This window comes from Nicotiana sylvestris, chromosome 2 (assembly GCF_000393655.2).
Source record: "Nicotiana sylvestris chromosome 2, ASM39365v2, whole genome shotgun sequence".
Taxonomy (NCBI): Eukaryota; Viridiplantae; Streptophyta; class Magnoliopsida; order Solanales; family Solanaceae; genus Nicotiana; species Nicotiana sylvestris.
Window position 1 is genome coordinate 178,117,280 of NC_091058.1, and position 19,698 is coordinate 178,136,977.

The window sequence follows — 19,698 nt, forward strand, 5'->3', positions numbered from 1 at the left end:
AATATTATTCATCTTTTTAACCTTACATAAATTGACCTCGCATTAGTCAAATAGTCATTTAATTATTTTTTTAAAATTTAAATTCTAAAATCAATTAAAAAATTACATATTAAATCTTTCCTTATATAAACTTCTATATATGACTTATGCATGCTGTAAGCATGAAGAGTCAAGAGAAGAATTGCTAAAAAGACCTTTTGAAATCTTGATTGAAGAAAATGACCTTCATTTTTCTTTCTCACTTATTTTTGGGCTAAAAAATTGCTAAGACATGGTTTAATCGCTTAAGGGGTGGTCGGGGGTCAATTTAACATTATCAAATTTTGGAGGTTAGCTATTTTAGTTAGAAAAACTAAATTTTCTCTCTCTAATCGCCATAGACCCACTCTACCAAGTCGGTTTTCGGCGATAACTGACCTAAAAGAGGCGACGATAGACTTTCTCTCATCTATAACAACCCCTTTAGCTGTGTATTTCTTCGGAAATTATAAATTTTGGGTAAGTTCTAATTTTTTTTTTAATAAATCAGAGATTTTGGGGTAGATGAATATATCTTTTTAAAGCGAAGTGCATGTGCACTTGCTGTTTGTATTTGATTTGTGTAAAAGCATATGATGATGTTGTTCATTGATCGACTAGCTTTGGGCTCTATTTTGGAAAAGAATTTCAAACTTTTCCAAAAATATTCACAAGCGAACATCACTAAACAGATTTTCTTCCCGGTAACGAACAATTGAGGTGAAATTATCTAATAATATTTATTTATCTATCTATATTATACTATATTAAAAGCACGAAAACCCTTAGCGAAATGTCGTTCGTCTTTTTTATCCTTCGTTTGTACACTTTAATGGACAAAATAGTAACTACAAATACAATACCTTTTTGAAAAAAACCCTTAACGAAATGTCGTTCGTCTTTTTTACCCTTCGTTAGTACAAGTTATAATGGATAAAATAGTAACTACAAATACAACACCTTTTTGAAAAAAATAATTAACAGAAGATTCTCCTTCTTTAATTACTATCCTTAATACTACAAAGAGGCCACCGTCAAATTTTTTCGTTGGTTAAAAAGAAAAAATAATAAGACAATAACTAGGAGACCCATTAATATCCTAATAAACAAGTCAAATTTATTGTAGTTAAAAAAGGAAAACAATATTTGAGATAAACTTTCTAAATCTTAGATTGTTCGGGTAGTTTTTTTTTATAATAAATGATTTCATGAATTTTGCAGTGACAAATGTTCACGTAGTTTCTACCTAGCTATCAATTCAAGTCTGTAATTACAAATTAAATAATATTCTTGTAATTTTTTATAAGTACTATATTTATATTATAAACTTTTTTATGTATATTACATGAGAAATATCAGTGCTTAGCACGTTTAATTTCTGTGAACTTTTGCAAAAAGATCTAACGAATTTTTTTAACATAAAATTAGAAACATAAGACTTAACTATTTACTAAAAAGTAATCGTTTATAAAGATATAACAAGGTACAATTGATAAAGTGCATGGTTCAAAACTATATTAAAAAAGAAGAAGAAGAAGAGAGAGAGAAATAAATTGGCCTCATTATTGGAGATGCTAGGAATATGGACGTAACTAAGAATTTATAATTTTGGAATATGGATGTCAATAATAATTGCTACAGATCTAAAATATGTTGTCTAGATCTGCACCTTAATGTTGTATAAGAGATTTTTCTAATTGAATATACGACTTTAATCTCCTTGATAATGTTCGACACCCTTATCTCGCAAACATACAGCTTGTTTGGTCAAATCCTCATAATTTATTTCCTTTTCTTGGGTTAAATTATAATTTTTATAGTACTTTTTTTATTAAAGAAATAGATATTTTACATTTTGTTTCTGAAAAAAATACATTTGTCAGTTAACTGATTCCGTTTGTATTTTCTAAAATAAACTTGAGAGTATATACTTTTCAAAAGGATTTCAAAAAAGAAAAACCTCTTAAGCACGATAACTTGTAAAATTGTACTAATGAAATTATAAAGCTGGACCAAATATTGAGTAAGATGATTGAGGACTTCTATTGTCATTGTTTCTTTATTTGTTGAGTTAGTTAAATATGATTAATACTCGTCATTTTTAGGAACTCACTTTTAAACTTTTATTTTATAACTCAAACGTTATTTGTTAATATAGTACGTATTATTTATGTAATTTTTCACAAATATATATTTATTAAGACAAGGTACACGCATTGCGCGTATCCTTTTACCCTTCGTTAGTACACTTTATAATGGATAAAATAGTAACTACAAGTACAATACCTTTTTGAAAAAAATAATGCCGTAGCATAAAAAAAATAATTAACAGAAGTAAGATTCTCCTTCTTTAGTTACTATCCTTAATACTACAAAGAGGCCACCGTCAAATGTTTTCGTTGGTTAAAAAGAAAGAATAATAAGACAATAACTAGGAAACCCATTAATATCCTAATAAACAAGTCAAATTTATTGTAGTTAAAAAAGGAAAATAATATTTGAGATAAACTTTCTAAATCTTAGATTGTTCGGGTAGTTTTTTGTAATAAATGACTTCATGAATTTTGTAGTGACAAATATTCTTGTGGTTTCTACATAGCTATCAATTCATTACAAATCAAGTTAAATGATATTCTTGTAGTTTTTTATAAGTACTATATTTATATTATAAACTTTTTTATATATATTACATGAGAAATATCAGTGGTTAGCACGTTTAATTTCTGTGAGCTTTTGCAAAAAGATCTAACGAATTTTTTTAACATAAAATTAGAAACATAAGACTTAACTATTTACTAAAAAGTAATCGTTTATAAAGATATAACAAGGTACAATTGATAGAGTGCATGGTTCAAAACTACAATAACAACAACAATATACCCAGTAAAATTTCACTAGTGGAGTCTGGGAAGGGTAGGATGTACGCAGACCTTACCCCTACCTCGGAAGGGTAGAGAGGCTGTTTCCGGGAGACCCTCGGCTCAACAAAAGAGATAATAATATCAGAAAAGAAATGCAAGAAGAGATCTGTAACAACAAAAGAAGCAAGAGGAGTAATAATAATATCTTAAAATATACCAAATAGGTGAAAGGGAGTGCAGTAATACAATCCTATGCAAAACAACAAAATAGTGTGAACACAACATAGACCGCTACCAAACATAGGCAAAGCTCTATCAGACTACCCGGTACAAAGAGAGAAACAATATGCACTACCCCTAGCCTACAACCATAATGCTCGACCTCCACACGTTCCTATCAAGAGCCATGTCCTCGGAAATCTGAAGATGCGTCATGTCTTGCCTGATCACCTAACCCCAATTCTTCTTAGGCCGCCCTCTACCTCTTCTCGTACCTGCCAAAGCCAACCGCTTGCACCTCCTAACCAGGGAATCTATGGTTCTCCTCCGCACGTGTCCAAACCACCTAAGCCTCGCTTCCCACATCTTGTCGTCCACGGGAGCAACACCCACCTTTTCCTGAATATCTTCATTCCTTATCTTATCCAGTTTAGTATGCCCGCACATCCATCTCAACATCCTCATCTCGGCTACTTTCATCTTCTGGATATGTGAATTCTTAACTGGCCAGCACTCAGCCCCATATAACATAGCCGGCCTAACCACCGCTCTGTAGAACTTACTTTTGAGTTTCAGTGGTACCTTCTTGTCACACAGGACTGCATGGTTCAAAACTATTAAAAAAAAAAGAGAAAGAAATTGGCCTCATTATTGGAGATGCTAGGAATACGGATGTAACTAAGAATTTATAATTTTGGAATATGGATGTCAATAATAATTGCTAAAAATATAAAATATGTCGTGTAGATCTGCACCTTAATGTTGTATAAGAGATTTTCTTATTGAATATAAGACTTTAATCTCCTTGATAATGTTCGACACCCTTATCTCGCAAACATACAACTTGTTTGGTCAAATCCTCGTAATTTATTTCTTTTTCTTGGGTTAAATTATAATTTCTATAGTACTTTTTTTTATTAAAGAAATAGATAATTTACATTTTGTTTCTGAAAAAAATACATTTTGTTAGTTAACTGACTCCGTTTGTGTTTTCTAAAATAAACTTGAGAGTATATACTTTTCAAAAGGATTTCAAAAAAAGAAAAACCTCTTAAGCACGATAACTTGTAAAATTGTACTAATGAAATTATAAAGCTGAAACAAATATTGAGTAAGATGATTGAGGACTTCTATTGTCATTGTTTCTTTATTTGTTGAGTTAGTTAAATATGATTAATGCTCGTCATTTTTAGGAACTCACTTTTTTAACTTTTATTTTATAACTCAAACGTTATTTGTTAATATAGTACGTACTATTTATATAATTTTTCAATATATATTTATTAAGACAAGGTATACACGCAACGTGCGTATCCTAATATTAATACTATACTAAAAGCACGAATGTCTTTAGTGAAATGTCGTTCGCCTTTTTTACCCTTAATTTTTTTTTTATATTGGACAAATTTGTAATTTTATTATTTTCTTAATATTATTTAACCTTTCTTTAACTAACCATATTGGCTATCCTAATATTTAGGACTTTAAATCATAAATATTTTACCGTGTAAATATTTTAATTCCAAGTATGTAATAAACTAGGATTTACCTTATATAAATTATACTAAAAGGCCAAATACATAGCCAGCCCCTTAAACTTGTCACTATTTTCCATTTAGACACCTCAATTACAGCAGTGACCTATTAGACACTCCAACTATATTTCAACTGTGCCTATTGAGCACCTCACGCTGACTTGGCACAAAGTATGAATCTCACCCAAGTTTGAGCGCGTGAATGAATGAAATAAAGGTCGATGACTAAAAGATATCCAACATCTTGCGCTCTCTCCACACTTATCTTCCTTCTACTCCATCGCCGATTAGTTCAGGCCACCATTTTATACCCCCTTTGTTTTATTATTCCTTCTAATTAACACCATTAATTACATTAATCATTTGTTATTGTTTTAGATGTTGCATTTGAACAGCAAGCAACGCACATCAGTTCTCTTCCATACACCAACTGATACAATTTCTCCATATTCAGAAGTGATATTTCAAACTACAATAGCATGAAAGCAGATGAAATCTAAAGAAAGAAGAACGCTATAGTGCTAAAGCATCAGAGAACTTGCACTAAGAACTACAAATGCATTCACCCCTTTGGAAAGCGCTCATTCCCCTTTTTCATCTTTGTATTATTCGACCACAATTTTGAGCGCCATTCAAGTTACCTTCTAATCCAGTATCAAATTGCTAAGTGATAGCCAAAGTAACAAAAGAAAAAAAGAAAGAAAGAAAGAGAGAGAGAAATAGAAGATAGACTCACATCAAGATTTCGGCTTCTCTGATCCTCATAAGCAAGAAAATCGAACCCCTTTTGATTGCCTATTTCTGTCCCTAACAAGATTAAGATCAACAACTTCCCCAAACTAGTTAACATAAGAAGGAAAATATTAACAAGGAAGGGCAACGAAGACGAAGCAGGGCATAGCTAGCGGCATAGGAGCCGACTCGGCATCAGCAGCTTCGTGCCGCACTGGAGTAATCCAAGCAGGAGGAGAGATGAAGAAATCGGAGAAGGGTTTTTGTCTTTCTTTATTTTCCACATGTCATTAAATGATTCTTTGGTCTGCTATGTTCGAGCGCTTGACAATCACGCAGTTAACTTTTGTGGAAGAGTTTATATGAGGTGCTCAATAGGCACAGTTGGAATATAGTCGGAGTGTCTAATAGGTCACTGCTGTAATTGAGGTGTCTAAATGGAAAATAGTGACAAGTTTAAGGGGCTGGCTATGTATTTGGCCATACTAAAATATTAAAACGGAACCCTTCCTCTCCACGTTCTTGTATTTCTTTTCAGCCATCCTAAGAGATAAACATCTTTTCTATTCTATATTTGTGCAATCATAGTAGGTTCTTTTCTTTTCTATTTGTGATGTTGCGTATATGTTATATGTGCTTTAATTTTTTTGTGCGCCTCTTTTAATTTCTTCTTTAAATTTGTAAAGAGATTACGAATTGAAGCTTTTATTCTTCACTTAATATGAACTGGAGTTGGAACAGGCACTTGCGACGAGGTGATCAGTAGAAATTCAATTGGAAGAAGAATAAAAAATAGCCCTGAAAATGTCAAGCCAGTGTAAATTAAGGTATGGAATCGAAATAATATATAAAGTCTTTTTCTAATTGAATAATTGTATAAAATAAGCCATGTTAAAAGTTAAACTTTTCAGTTTGTAATTATTTATAGTATGAAATTTTAAGCATGTTAAAAGTTAAGTTAGACATTAAATTCTTTACATACGAGACTTTTTAGCTCAACTCATATTATGCATCTTAAAATTGATTTGTGGTTTTCACTTTAGCGATAAGAACTTTTTTTTTATTCCGTCGGACAAAATTCATATAGTAATTCTTAATGATTAAAAAATAAAACAATTTGTATTTTATGCGCGAGAAAGAAAAAATCATTGTCTTATTTTAGTTACTTCATACTGTTTGGATCTTACAGAATAAACTTGAAAAATGACCAAAAAAACAAAAAACTCGACCAACTTGAAAATAGCTTTTAAAAGACAGAAATTAAGGCTCTTAAATCTTCCAAAGTTACGAAGGTGAAGAAATTATAAAATTATAACTATGTTTAAGTTGAATATATGGAATGATGAATGAGTTTCTTCCTTTATTAACTTAGCTATGTAGGTTCAACATTCATTAAATTTTGGAGCTTAAAATTTTATTTTATAAATCAAACTCTATTTTAATATAATATATATGTGATTTTTTTAAAAATATTATTCATCAAGATTAGGTACACGCGCAATGCGCGTACCCGAAAACTAGTTATTTTAAAATTATATACTCATTGATATGGGTACACGCTCAAAGCACGTATTCTAAAACTAGATAAACAGTGATGTAATACTGTGTTCGTGGTTTGATTTGGTTCCATTTACATACAAAAAGAAAAATTGACTTTTTTTTTGCGCATATCACACCTCCTTTTTCCGAAGATGAGGGAGTTTTTCCAATTAAAGTGACATAATTCGAAATGAGATTATTTATTTAATCAGAATCGCCACTTGGAATAATTATTATGGTATCCCAAGTCACCGGTTTATTTTAAGAATCCCAGATCGAGGAAATTGACTCCATTTATGGTCCACGAATGCAGAAGACCGAGTAAGAAATTCTGTTAATCCGGAAGAAGGTGTGAGGCACTCCCGGATTGCATTAGTTCTCTTTTTTTTTTCTTTTTTCTTATTAAAGATAATCAAAATTAAAGATACTACAATATAAAATTGCTTGTCTTACCAAAATTAGAAGGAAAAACATATTTTTGTGAATTTTTTTCTTTTGCAAATTAAAAAAAAGCTAGTAATTCAAAAATGTGAATCTTTTGTGAGTATTAATTTCCTAAGAAAAATCTATAAATGGTAAAACAAAAGCTAAAATATGTAGATTAAACTCAAAGAATATTTACATACTAAAAAGTGGTAAAAAATTCGATTATGGTCAAAAAGTAGGTGCTCGCAGTGCCCCTGCTCCCCCTCAAATTTTTTTTTTTTTTTGCATATTTAATTCAAGTCAGTCAATCAATCAATGAGTGAGAGCTACCGATAATTTTTTGTAAAAATAGCACGGTATAGCCAGTTTTCGGACTGGTCATTCAAAAATAGCCAGCATTTACCGAGTCAATGAAAAATAGCCACTATTTTGTTGCAATAGAGACCGGTCCAACATAATATACTGGAGTTCGGTGCATCTGTGTATGAACTCCAGCATATTATGTTGGACCAGTATACTTGTTGGAACTCCAGTATATTATGCTGGAGTTCTAGTGTACTTATGCTGAAACTCCATCATATTATGCTGGAGTTCCAGCATACTTATCCTGGAACTCCAGTATAATATGTTGGAGTTCAAGTATACTTATGCTGGAACTCCAGCATAATATACTAGCGTATTTTTCGGGTTTTGAACAGTGTTTTTGCTCAAATTTATCTTTATATGAAAAGTGGCTAAATTTCGATTACTTTTGAAACTGGGCTATTTTTGAACGACCAGTTATAAATCTGACTATTTTTGAATTTCTCCCTTTTGGTAAGCCCATCTATCTTTAGCACGCAATACTTCGAACAAATGGGCAAACCATCGTGATTTATTCAAATATTTTTATGTCAGATATTTTCTCCATCGTACATGATAATTGTTTCCTTTCATTATTTTAATGAGGAACTTATATTCATATGTACGTTCAAGCTTAATCAAACTTCAGTAATTAAAACGAATAAGCATATAACTCCTAAAAATATTCAATATAGGATGCAAATTCGTTGCAAAACCTAAATGACATGCTCCGTTTATTTTTAGGAGTTGTCAATAAAACAAATATCTCAACATCGGAAAAGAAATATGAGCTTAATCAATCTTGGCTCGTAAACATAAAAGAACAAAGAAATTGAAGTATTTGAACAACACAAGTGACCGTACGCATTAGAATCAAGCATTTAAATAAGCAAAAATGAGTCATCTATATTAAGCATATTAAATGTTACATCCCAGGTTAGGATAACAAATATGTCTAGACAAAGAAAAAACTACATTAAATTTTAATTACCTTTGAAAAATGATATTTATATGTAAGTTCGATTTTTCGATTTTTTGTAACGCCTGTGCATTCAAAATAGGCTATCTGTATAATATTATCACCTGGGCCATGCATATATGAATTGAAGTTTACCCGTAGTAACTATGAAAATTTAGAATCAAATGCATTATTGATCAAATAGCATTCTAGTATTTATTAATTTTTTAAGATTATAAGATTTTTAAGGATTGTTTGAGTGAAAAAAAGAAAGAAAGATGAATGAGCCATAGATCTCTTATAGGACACAATTTTTTTTTCCCTATACAATTCAAATTTACAGGAAAAAATTATAGCACCGTTTCACCTAATCCAAATTCTCAAATGTAAAAAAAAATTCAACATGTAGGATAGAAATTCAACCGAAAAGAAAATAAAAAAAAATTAAAAAAATAAAAGAATTGGATAGTACAAAATTATGAAATGCTAAATAGAGCCTAATTTATTTACTTGAAGGAACTGGCTCACTTTTGGTATCTCCAGCATTTGTAAGTGAAGAAGCATTTCCTCCTTCAACTTTTCCCCATTCTGCATTCTTCTCAAGCTCCTTGGCAGTGTCATAAGAGGCATGCAACCCCAAGAGCACATAATATACCAACAAAAGGACAGTCCAAACTGCGAACCGTATAAAAGAATCCTTATCCATGGAAGCTAGAAGAAAGAAATTTATGGCAATGGATACAGATGGTACCCATGGTACCAAAGGTACACCCCATACCTTTGGACTCCTAGCTTTTGGCACCAAAATTGATATTCCAGCAGTTGCCAAGAACCATATTGGCAATGTGACACAATATCCTTTCCAATCATCTGTAACACCCCAAATAGTAGCAGTGCCAATAGATGATGCCACAATGAGTGCAAGTAACACGAGGAGCTTGTTTCGATTCTCTTTAGTGGTCACATTACTGACATAGTAACGTCGAACAAGAAGAGCAAGTGCCACAAGAATGAAGATAAAGAGTGTGGAGATAGACAAAAGGTTTGAAAGAATATCAAGACTTGTAAATAAGGCAAGAAGTGCACTAGATGTCATCATGAATATAGTAGCATTGACTGGTGTTCCTGATTTTGCATTTACATAAGAAAACCAAGGGGGCATCATGTGAGTTCTGGAAATGTGTGTTAGATAACGAGCTTGGCCTACACAGTTCACTAGCAAAACAGAGGTCATCCCTTTTAATGCACCTGCAGCAACCACATACTTTCCCCAGCCTAAACCAACAGCCTCAAATGCAACTGAAAACGGGGCGTTGACATCGATATTCTTGTACGATTGCATAAGACAAAGAACAGCAGCCAATGCACAATACAACACAGTGGTCAATAAAACAGAACCAACTAGGCCAATAGGGATGTCCCTAGCAGGATTCTTGGTCTCCTCGGCCATAGTTGAAACAGCATCAAAACCAGTATAAGCGAAGAACAATACAGCCGATGCTTTGAATACACCACGAGGACCAAATGGCATAAAGGGGGTGAAGTTTTTGGTATCCGCATGGATTAAACCAGCAACAATGATGAAGAGGAGGATTAGGACATGAACAACTGATGCAATATAGTTGATCCTAGAAGAAGCTTTGGTGCTATTACATGCAATGATGGAAATTATAATGCAGACACCGATGGCTATCGGATCAAGGCGATTGTAGCCTTCTGCTAGAGAATTTACCACGATCCGGAAATCGTCAGGTTGGCGGCCACAAAGAGTGGCAAAATAGGAAGTCCATGAGCGAGCCATTGCGGCTGAACCAATCACATATTCAAGAAGTATGTTACCAGCTGCTATAAATGCTACAAAGTCACCGAGCTCCACCCTTAAGTAAGCAAATGAACCACCTATCAAAGATGTTAAACCTTTTGTATGAGAATTTTGTTCATAAACTTAATTGACATAACGAAAGCATTTGAGCATAAGAAGAAGAAAAAATTGCATATTTATGACACAAGTTGGAGAAATCATTGTCAACAAATCAAGAAGAAGATAAGAATAGAAAAAAATAGTGTTCTCAATCTCAAGGTACCTTCCTCAAAATTGCACATTATGTCAGAAAAAGTTATAAGATTGGTGCTCAAACACTCGCCCCTGCCCATATCGTGGCTCGTGGCTACAATACCAGTATACAGGCGAAATGCTTGTCTTTTAACTGCAGCTCTGTACAATTCTGAAACTTTTGACTTGCTTGCTGCAAAAATTCTAATGGAAAGTGACTGTGGAAGTGTACGTACAAATATGCACATATGGGGTTGTTCAGAATAAAACTGGAGATATTGCTTTTCACAGTGTCTTTGGAGATGATCATGAAATAAGTAATAATGCACTTCAGGGAATTAAGTTCTTTCTCTTTAGTTCACCTAACTTGCAAAAAGTTTTAAGATTTTACAGTTAATTTTCTTTATTCGTGGTTTTAGGATACTTTCAAGTTTCAACTACAATAAAAACTTATTAGGAAATCAAGGAGAGGGATCATTCCACAGGGCTCATAAATCATTAAGCACCAATTTACCAGAATAAAAGGTAAGATGAACGAGTGTCAAAAGGATATGGACAAAGTCTAGTCAAAAGGTATTGAAGATGGATATCGCTCATCAAGAGATTTAATTTACTAATGTACCATAAAAAAGGGATTTACTTAAACACATAATGATAGTGCAAAGATTTTTTACAGAATCAATGTATTTTAAGCTATTATAGTAGATAATCTATCTTATTTTCCAAGTTACTAATCCTGCCTTTTTATCTTCGATGACCTGATAAAGTGAATATTCTTTTACTAGTTAGCAAAATAAAGATATGTAAGTGAGTTTACATACCTGCCACTGGAATCTCCACAGCAAACTCAGTGTAGCAAAATACAGCTAACATAGCTGAGACCCCAGAAATAACATAAGCTAGGACAACAGCTGGACCAGCATCAGTACGAGCTTCAAGACCAGTAAGAACAAATATTCCAGCACCAACAAGTGCACCTAAACCAAACCACATGAGATCCCACCAATTCAAGCTCCTCTTCATTTGGTTCACACTTCTTGCCTTGGCATCCATCTCTTCTTGCTCATCAGAACGTGTCACAACTCGATCATAAAGCCGAGCTGGTGTATTACTCAATGCATTTACATAATTTCCCCAGCTCTTGAATGATTCCTCTGGCAGAAAATCATCCTTTGAAAGTGTACATCCTCTTCTCCTTATTCCTCCAGAAGTCGACAATCCGTGTCCTTCTTCCCCTTCCCCCATTTTCTATCCCTGCATTTCCAAGTCTATTTAAGTTATATACTGGCAGTTTCAATTTTTCTTGCATGATTGTGTTAGTTAAACATATGATAACATGTTAGACACACCATTTTTATCAGGTTATAAGATTTGCCAATAATTACCTTATAATTGACTTATTGTCTAAATCTTTTTTTCCGTTGTTTGTGTACAGAATAAGGACTATTTCCAAACATAAAGTGGAAGATCATGGAGATGATATTGCATTTGGCAAAAGAAAAAGAAATGCTGAAGCAAATGGATAACTAACCATGTATTAGCATATCTTTTCTTGTTGAGAATAAATCGAAGTTTTTAAACGCCTATACCATGTTATGTAGCAAATTCAAGAAGGCACCATCTAATCAGCAATTGACAAAATTAATTTTCTCATTATCTCATGTTCAATAAATTCCTAATAAAAGCAATTCCCACCCTCCCAAAAAAAGAAAGAAGAAGCATATTCAATTGCAAGTAGAATTTAACTATATCGCATTTCACGTAAGGCACAACATGCAACATTAACCACCAATTGGTGTACTTTGTGAGATTGTCGGGATCCCTTCATTCTTAATGAGGTTTCGAATATTCAAACCCTAGAATAGAGAGAACTTGTGATAGGGAGAGATTTCCCTTTCGTGATACGAATCCAAATTGGTCGAGCAAATGAGGTTCAATGGTTAAACAAAAAAAAAAACAGAATTTAACGATAAAGCATTTCACAAAGGCACAACCATGCAAACATTTTAGCACAAAACAAAAAGAGAATTATAAGAAGAAAAATTTCGTATAATGCTACAACTGAAGTCTACCGGTGGAGACCGCCGGTGGAGGAGGATGAGCAGGTCTCCGATGAGCAGCGGCAGGTTAGTAGGATTACAGTAGAGAGAGAGAGAGAGGGAAAAAAAATGTTGGCGGCTTCCAGTGGACGTAGAAAGAGGATCTTACACTATAACCAACCAAGTGCACAATACTATTGACAGTTCTACAATATGTTGAAAAAAGAGAAAATGGTGGAGAGCCACAGAGTAATTAACGGTGATATCAATGAAGACTATTAACTACATAAACCGTTTTAGCGAGCAGTTTCTTTTTCTTGAAGTTTTACTTGATGTAACCTCATGGATCTTTAAAATTGTTAATCTACAAATTAATAATTAATAATATATAGCATAATAACACAAAAAATATAAAAGGTATATTAAAAGTGTAAGAAAGTTAAAAAGATTTAAAAAAACTCATAGAAAATTTAAAATCTAGCATGTTTTTACAAGTACTAGCTTTAGAATACGCGCATTGCGTGTGTACCCATATTGATGAATTTAAATACGAGAAAAATTAAATGAATATTATTAACCATATAATTGAGTTATAAAATATAAATTTTAAAAGGTACAAGTAATCTTGAATGATAGTTATTCAGCCTATTTAGCCAACTTAATCAAGGAAAAATTTATGTCACACAATGTCTTCCTATAATTTGGATATTTTTACCCTTTAAAAATAAGTTTCATATTGGACAAACTTGTAATTGTAAATTTACTTATTTTCTTAATGTTTAGAACTTTAAAATCTACTAAATTTTATTAATTAAGTTCTTCCTTATTTGAACTATGTAGAAACTCCTAATATTTAGGAATCAAAAATTGAATAAAATTTCACTTATTTATAATTTTTTCCTTATTTAAATTTTTGTAACTATAATGAAAGCGTTTTTTTTAAAAAAGTTTTTCTTCATTTTAATTTTATGTAGAATTAACCACATAAGAATATCATCAATGTCATGACCCAAAATTCAATTAGTCGTGATGACACCGAATCTGACCCGCTAGGTAAGCCCAATAACAGTTGACATAGTTCTAATAAAATAAAACTGATCAACAAATGATATAGCTGAATTCCAAACAATATCCCAATGACTAGTAGTACAAATCACGAGCTACTAAGATTGAATTTTTGCAAAAACTGATATGAAATAAATAAAACTTCTGTTTGAAATGTACATAAACATAATTCAACTCTAAAACTACCCAGAGACAAATGATAACTAAATTCGGAAGGGAAGTACATCTTCAGTGTCAGCTTCGTCATCTACCGCATCTTAGCTCCAAGATCTGCACGCAAGGTGCAGAAGTGTAGTATGAGTATAACTGACTCTATGTACCCAGTAAGTATCTTGACTAACCTCGATGAAGTAGTGACGAGACTTTTTAGTTAAAAGATACTCATTGATATAACTTGTAAAGTAGAATTGCAATATAAACAATATTAGAACATAACAGAGAGGAGTATAAAAATAAATATGTGAAGCAGTAAATGATTACTAGAAGAAATTATGGTCAATATTTCTCAATATCACAACCAATACTTTCCTTTCGATGACCATCAAGCTACGACAGAAAATCCAGAACTTTCATAGTGGTGAGAAATGTACTCAAGATATCAAATCAAATGGCACGACAATACCTTTCGTGCATTTGTCTCATCCTTACCGAGCATACGTATAACAGTACCAACCATGTGAAAGAAATACCAATAACAATAATGACAAAGTGGGAGATACACAGGTAGTAATAATGAATAAGGCAGTGCATATGGACAACGTTAACTAACTAGGTAGAAAACATAGAAGTAATGATAGCAATTAAGATAAAAGAACATAAATTTCACTAACTAACATGGTAGAATGCTTAGATGTAGATATAACAAACAAGAGGGAAAACATGATCTTTATAAACTAAACAAATAGAAGGCATGAATAACTAACATGGTAGAAGGCATAGATGTAGAAATAATAAACAAGATTGAAAGCATGATCTTTATAAGCTAAACAAATAGACCAAGGCGCGAATAATCATGTAACCCTCACAACCCGTTATAGCATAAGAGAGAAACACATAACATAGACCAAGGCGCGAATAACATCCATTCCGTCCAATGACATACTTGTGGTAACAATTGTGCAAGAGCAAGAAAATCCGACCCGATACAGAATACACATTCTCATTAGGCTCATAAACAATCCTCAAACCGAATTTCGATCATCCCCAAACAGGTAAATAACCTTCCAAAAGTTCATAGAAACCTTTCCATAACTCATACCATTCAATTGTCCAATCCTCAATATTTCTTCACAATTTGCAATCAAAGAATAGTCTGCTTACGAGAACATCTAGTCTCTGAACCTCATGAATACCAAAATCTCCATATCTGATCTCAACAGCGCTACTCAAATAACTGATACGTCACTCATACACCATCATCTTACAGAAAATACCCACCTATATCTTCTGCGCCACGTAGCAAAATCGGAACCTCAATAGCTCAAAACCAGGCGATCACCGTAACATTAGTCAAGCATCTGCATGTCAAAATACAAGGCGCCTTCTAAAATGCATACCCTTCTTGTAATGACAAGACCGATCATTTTGAGCTTTAGTATTCCATTCAGTGGTTTGAGACTTTGAGTAGCTTCATATTATGTGTTATGACTTGCGTGTATGGTTGATTTCTATTTTCGAATGTTCCGGGATTGATTTGGAAGCATGATTCTCGTTTTAGAAGCTTTAAGTTGGAAGAGTTGACCAAGATTTGATTTTTGGGTAAACGAACTTGGAATCGGATTTTAATTATATGGTGATTTTGGACATATCCATTAAGTTTGGTCGAATTCTGATGAGTTTTGGATAAGTTTGGGTTATATGGTGATTGTTTTTGGTTTCAATGTCGATTTGAGCATAAAGGTTACCATATCGAGCAAATGGTCTTTGACTCATATAGATACTAAACCATTATATGTGTATCGTAATTTTGGAACTATAGCAACTGGAATCATCAAGTTTCAACATTGTATGAGGAATTTATGGTCATTTCACTAAGAATTGGGTTGCTAGATTTTTCAAATCAATTACGAAACTGCCACTGAATTCATATTTAAAAATCTATATTATTTTCAAATATTGGAACCAACATATCTACTTCATTATAATGTCAAATGAAGTAATTCAAAAGCCTAACTTGACTGGAATTTCATGAGGAATCCATTGGAGGCATCAAAATCGAGTTTTGGGATCGTTTAGCATAAGAAATGAGTCAGAACAGCTGGATAGAAGCATATAATATCGAGGGTTTGTTCATTTGATCATAATTTGAGTTGGGGAGCTCGGATTTGGGCGATTTTGGAGGTAATTTTCGCCACATGGATTGGAGTAAGTGTTCTATACTCGATTTTGGTTATATTTCATGAATCCATCTTCATTTTTGGCATTTGATTGATGATTTCAGAGTGAAATTTGAGAAATTTTGTCTAAAATTTCATAAAATAAATTTTGAGTTTGAAACATCGATTCGAAGTCAAATTTGAGTAAAACTAGTATGGTTGGACTCGTAATTAAATGAGTTATCGAATTTTGTGAGTTTCATCAGATTCTGAGGTGTGGGTATAGATTTGACTTTTTGGTTGACTTTGAATTTTTTTATTAAAGATTTTACCTTTATCGATTGGGGTTTCTTTCTATGGAATTATTTGATAATTTTGATTGCTTTTAGCTGGTTTCGAGCCGTTCAGAGGATGATTTGAGTGGGATGGTGTTTTTAGTGCATCGATTTGGCTTGTTTGAGGTAAGTGTCTTGCCTAACTTTGCTGGGGGAATTTTTCGTACTAATTGCTATTGTTTGCTACATGCGGGGGTAATGCATATATGAGGTGACGAGCGTATATGCATGTTCCAGGGTTAATCATATTCAGGGTAAATTATACGATTAATTGTGCCTTGTAGAATTTTGTGACCTTCTTGTTTCATGTCTTACTTGACTCATAGATTACTAAGAATATGAAATTAAATGCTAGAGATCATGATTTAGCTTATTATAAATTGATTAAAATTTGACGGATTTTTGTGAAACTATTGATGTGTTAAATTCGGTCATCACTATGCTTAATCATTAATACATCGCTACGGCCGTTATTCTTGAGATATTTGATCTTATACTTGTGTTGAAGATCATTTCTGGGACTTGTTGAAATACTTGAACAATAAGGTTCTTGAGGGTTATTGTATTGTTATTGGCTTGAAATATGTGATTGATATTCATTTGGAATATTCGTTTAATCACTCTCCTTGATACTATTCATGCTTCCTACTTTGCTGTCATTGATATACATATGCTTGGTGACGAAGAGAATAAAGCACAAAGGGTGATGCCGTGCCATTACATATATATTATCATGTGAGGAAAAGTGTAAAGCACGAAGGTTGATGCCGTTCCATTTCATCTACATTATCATGTGAGGATGAGATTAAAAGCACGAAGGGTGATGCCATGCCATTTTATTTATATTATCATGATTTAATTTACATTATCATATGAGGATGAGAGTAAACGCACGAAGGGTGATGCCTTGCCATTTCATTTACATTATCATGTGAGGATGAGAGTAAAAACACAAAGGGTGATGCCGTGCCATTTTATTTAAATTATTATATTTTTATATTATCACGCATTCATGGAATAAAGGGTGTTTCCGTGCAGACGAGGATAAGAGATATGCATTATGTTGTGATATCTTTTCCTTGTGTAGATACATTCAAGCCTTTTATCTTGAGCTATTACAGTTGCACCTATGTTTTCTATGTGACTTGTCGTTGTTGTTCTGTCTTTGTCCTCTACCTTCAATTGTAGTTGTATTATCCATGCCTTCTATCTGCTTAACTTGAAAATATCATGTTTTTCCTTCTTGTTTGTCACACCTACATCTATGTTGTTCCTCACTTGTTGCCTTTTAGTATAAGCCTTCTACCATGTTAGTTATTCATGCCTTCTATTTATTATATCATAAAGATCATGCTTTTCCTCTTGTTTGTTATATCTACATCTAAGCATTCTACCATGTTAGTTAGTGAAATTTATATTCTTCTATCTTAATTGCTATCATTACTTCTATGTCTTCTACCTAGTCTATTATCATTATCAATATACATTGCCTTGTTCATTATCGCTACATGTGTATCTCCCACTTTGTCGTTACTGTTATTGGCATTTCTTTCACATGGTTGGTACTGTTATACGTATGTTCGGTAAGGATGAGACAAATCCACGAATGATGTTTGTCGTGCCATTTGATTTGATATCTTGAGTACATTTCTCACACTATGAAAGTTATGGATTTACTACCGTGATTTGTTGGTTATCGCTCTAAGGAAAGGATTGGTCGTGATATTGAGGAATATAAATCGTAATTTCTTCTAGTAATCATTTATTGCTTCGCATAGTTGTTTCTTGTACTCTTTTCGGTTATTTCTAGCATTGTTCTATTGCTAGTCTTCTACACAGGTTATATTAGTAGTAATGAGAAGCAAGATACTTACCTTAAAAGCTCTCAATCAATACTCTAGAAGTGTTGTTCCCCTTAAAATTCGCCTCCACACGGCTCAAATCTAATAAAAATAACTTAACATCATCAAACAATGCAAGAGAAATCAATTTCGGTGATTAAAGTAAATATCTTTATAGAATTTTTCAAAAGTCAACCCCGGACCCTCTTAGTTAAAACTCGAGTCCAAGGGTAGATCTCGACTCCCCACATGAGTCCGTATGTGTGTTATATTTTCAAATCCGAGTCCAATTCGACTCTTAAATCTCAATTTTTTTATATCTTTTAAATTATAGTAAAAAATTCCTAAAATTTCTCTTCAAACATCATGATTTAGATGTTAATTCTCATAAATAATCATGTAATATAATTGAAATAGGATCAAAATCACTTACCCAATAATTTGGTATTAAAATCTCTCCTCAAAATTGCCTTCCATCGAGTCTAAGGCTCCAAAAGTGATAAAATGAGACTAAGTCCCGAAATACAAAACATATAACTAGGTGCAGAAGTTCGCAAATGCGACCACCACAAAAGAGAACAATGGTTCGCAAAAGCAACCCATGACTGACACTGTCAATGTCGCATTTGCGACAAAATACTTCGCAAATGCGAAGCTCCTTTCCCCCAGCTGCCCGTCGCAAAAGCGACAATTTGCCCGCAAAAGCAAACAACTAGCTTTCGCAAAAGTGATGCATTCCTTGCAAATACGGTGTCCCTCCCTAGCAGCCCTTAGTCACAATTGCGATGGAACCAGAACCAGCACATGAAATGTTAACAAAAATAATCTGAAACTCACCCTAGCCCCCGGGGCTCCACATCAAGCATCCACATAAGTCTAAAAATATTATACGAACTTGATCGTGCAATCAAACTACCAAGATAACACCGGAACCATGAATCGGATATCAAAATACATGAAAATCACAATGAACTTCAAGAACTTCTAAAAACACAACCCCGCATCCGATTCCTATCAAACCAACTCGGAATGACACCAAATTTTGCAGACAAGTCACAAATGATAAAACATACCAATTCCAAGTTCCGAAACTAAAATTCGAAACCCGATAGGCTTAAAGTCAAACCTTGGTCAAACTTAAGAAAATTCTAAACCTTCAAATTTCCAACCTTTGCCAAAAGGTATCAAATCAACCTAGGAACATCCGAATTCAATTTCTGGTATACGCCTAAGTCTAAAATCACCATCCGGTCCTAACGGAACCATCAAAACTCTGATCCGAGATCAAATATGCAAAAGCCAAACTTCGTCAACTCGTTAAACTTAAAACTTCTAAAATGAGAATCATTTTTCCAAATCAATCTCGAACCACTCAAAAACCAAAACCGACCATGCACGGAAGTCATAATACACAATATGA

General features: G+C 33.1%; 1 protein-coding gene and 1 long non-coding RNA gene across 2 annotated transcripts; both read right to left on the reverse strand.

Moving 5' to 3' along the window:
• Nucleotides 1–3,046: 3,046 nt before the first annotated feature.
• On the reverse strand, nt 3,047–5,789 carry LOC104241836 (uncharacterized). Its single transcript, XR_714827.2, has 2 exons — nt 5,370–5,789; nt 3,047–3,712 (listed from the first exon to the last, which is right to left on the reverse strand). It is a non-coding gene; the product is annotated as an uncharacterized lncRNA (long non-coding RNA).
• A 3,110-nt stretch (nt 5,790–8,899) lies between these two features.
• Nucleotides 8,900–12,914, reverse strand: LOC104241835 (cationic amino acid transporter 1-like). Its single transcript, XM_009796790.2, has 3 exons — nt 12,756–12,914; nt 11,505–11,937; nt 8,900–10,529 (listed from the first exon to the last, which is right to left on the reverse strand). The coding sequence occupies exons 2-3, from the start codon at nt 11,926–11,928 to the stop codon at nt 9,133–9,135; spliced, it is 1,821 nt and encodes a 606-aa protein (XP_009795092.1). The 5' UTR covers nt 11,929–11,937; nt 12,756–12,914; the 3' UTR covers nt 8,900–9,132.
• Between the last annotated feature and the right edge of the window lie 6,784 nt (nt 12,915–19,698).

Excerpts from the sequence above, each read along its gene's own strand:
- LOC104241835 (XM_009796790.2), bottom strand. The coding sequence starts at position 11,928 with ATGGGGGAAGGGGAAGAAGGACACGGATTGTCGACTTCTGGAGGAATA. Across the intron at positions 10,530-11,504 it reads TGTGGAGATTCCAGTGGCAG|GTGGTTCATTTGCTTACTTA; the intron begins GTATGTAAACTC and ends CATCTTTGATAG.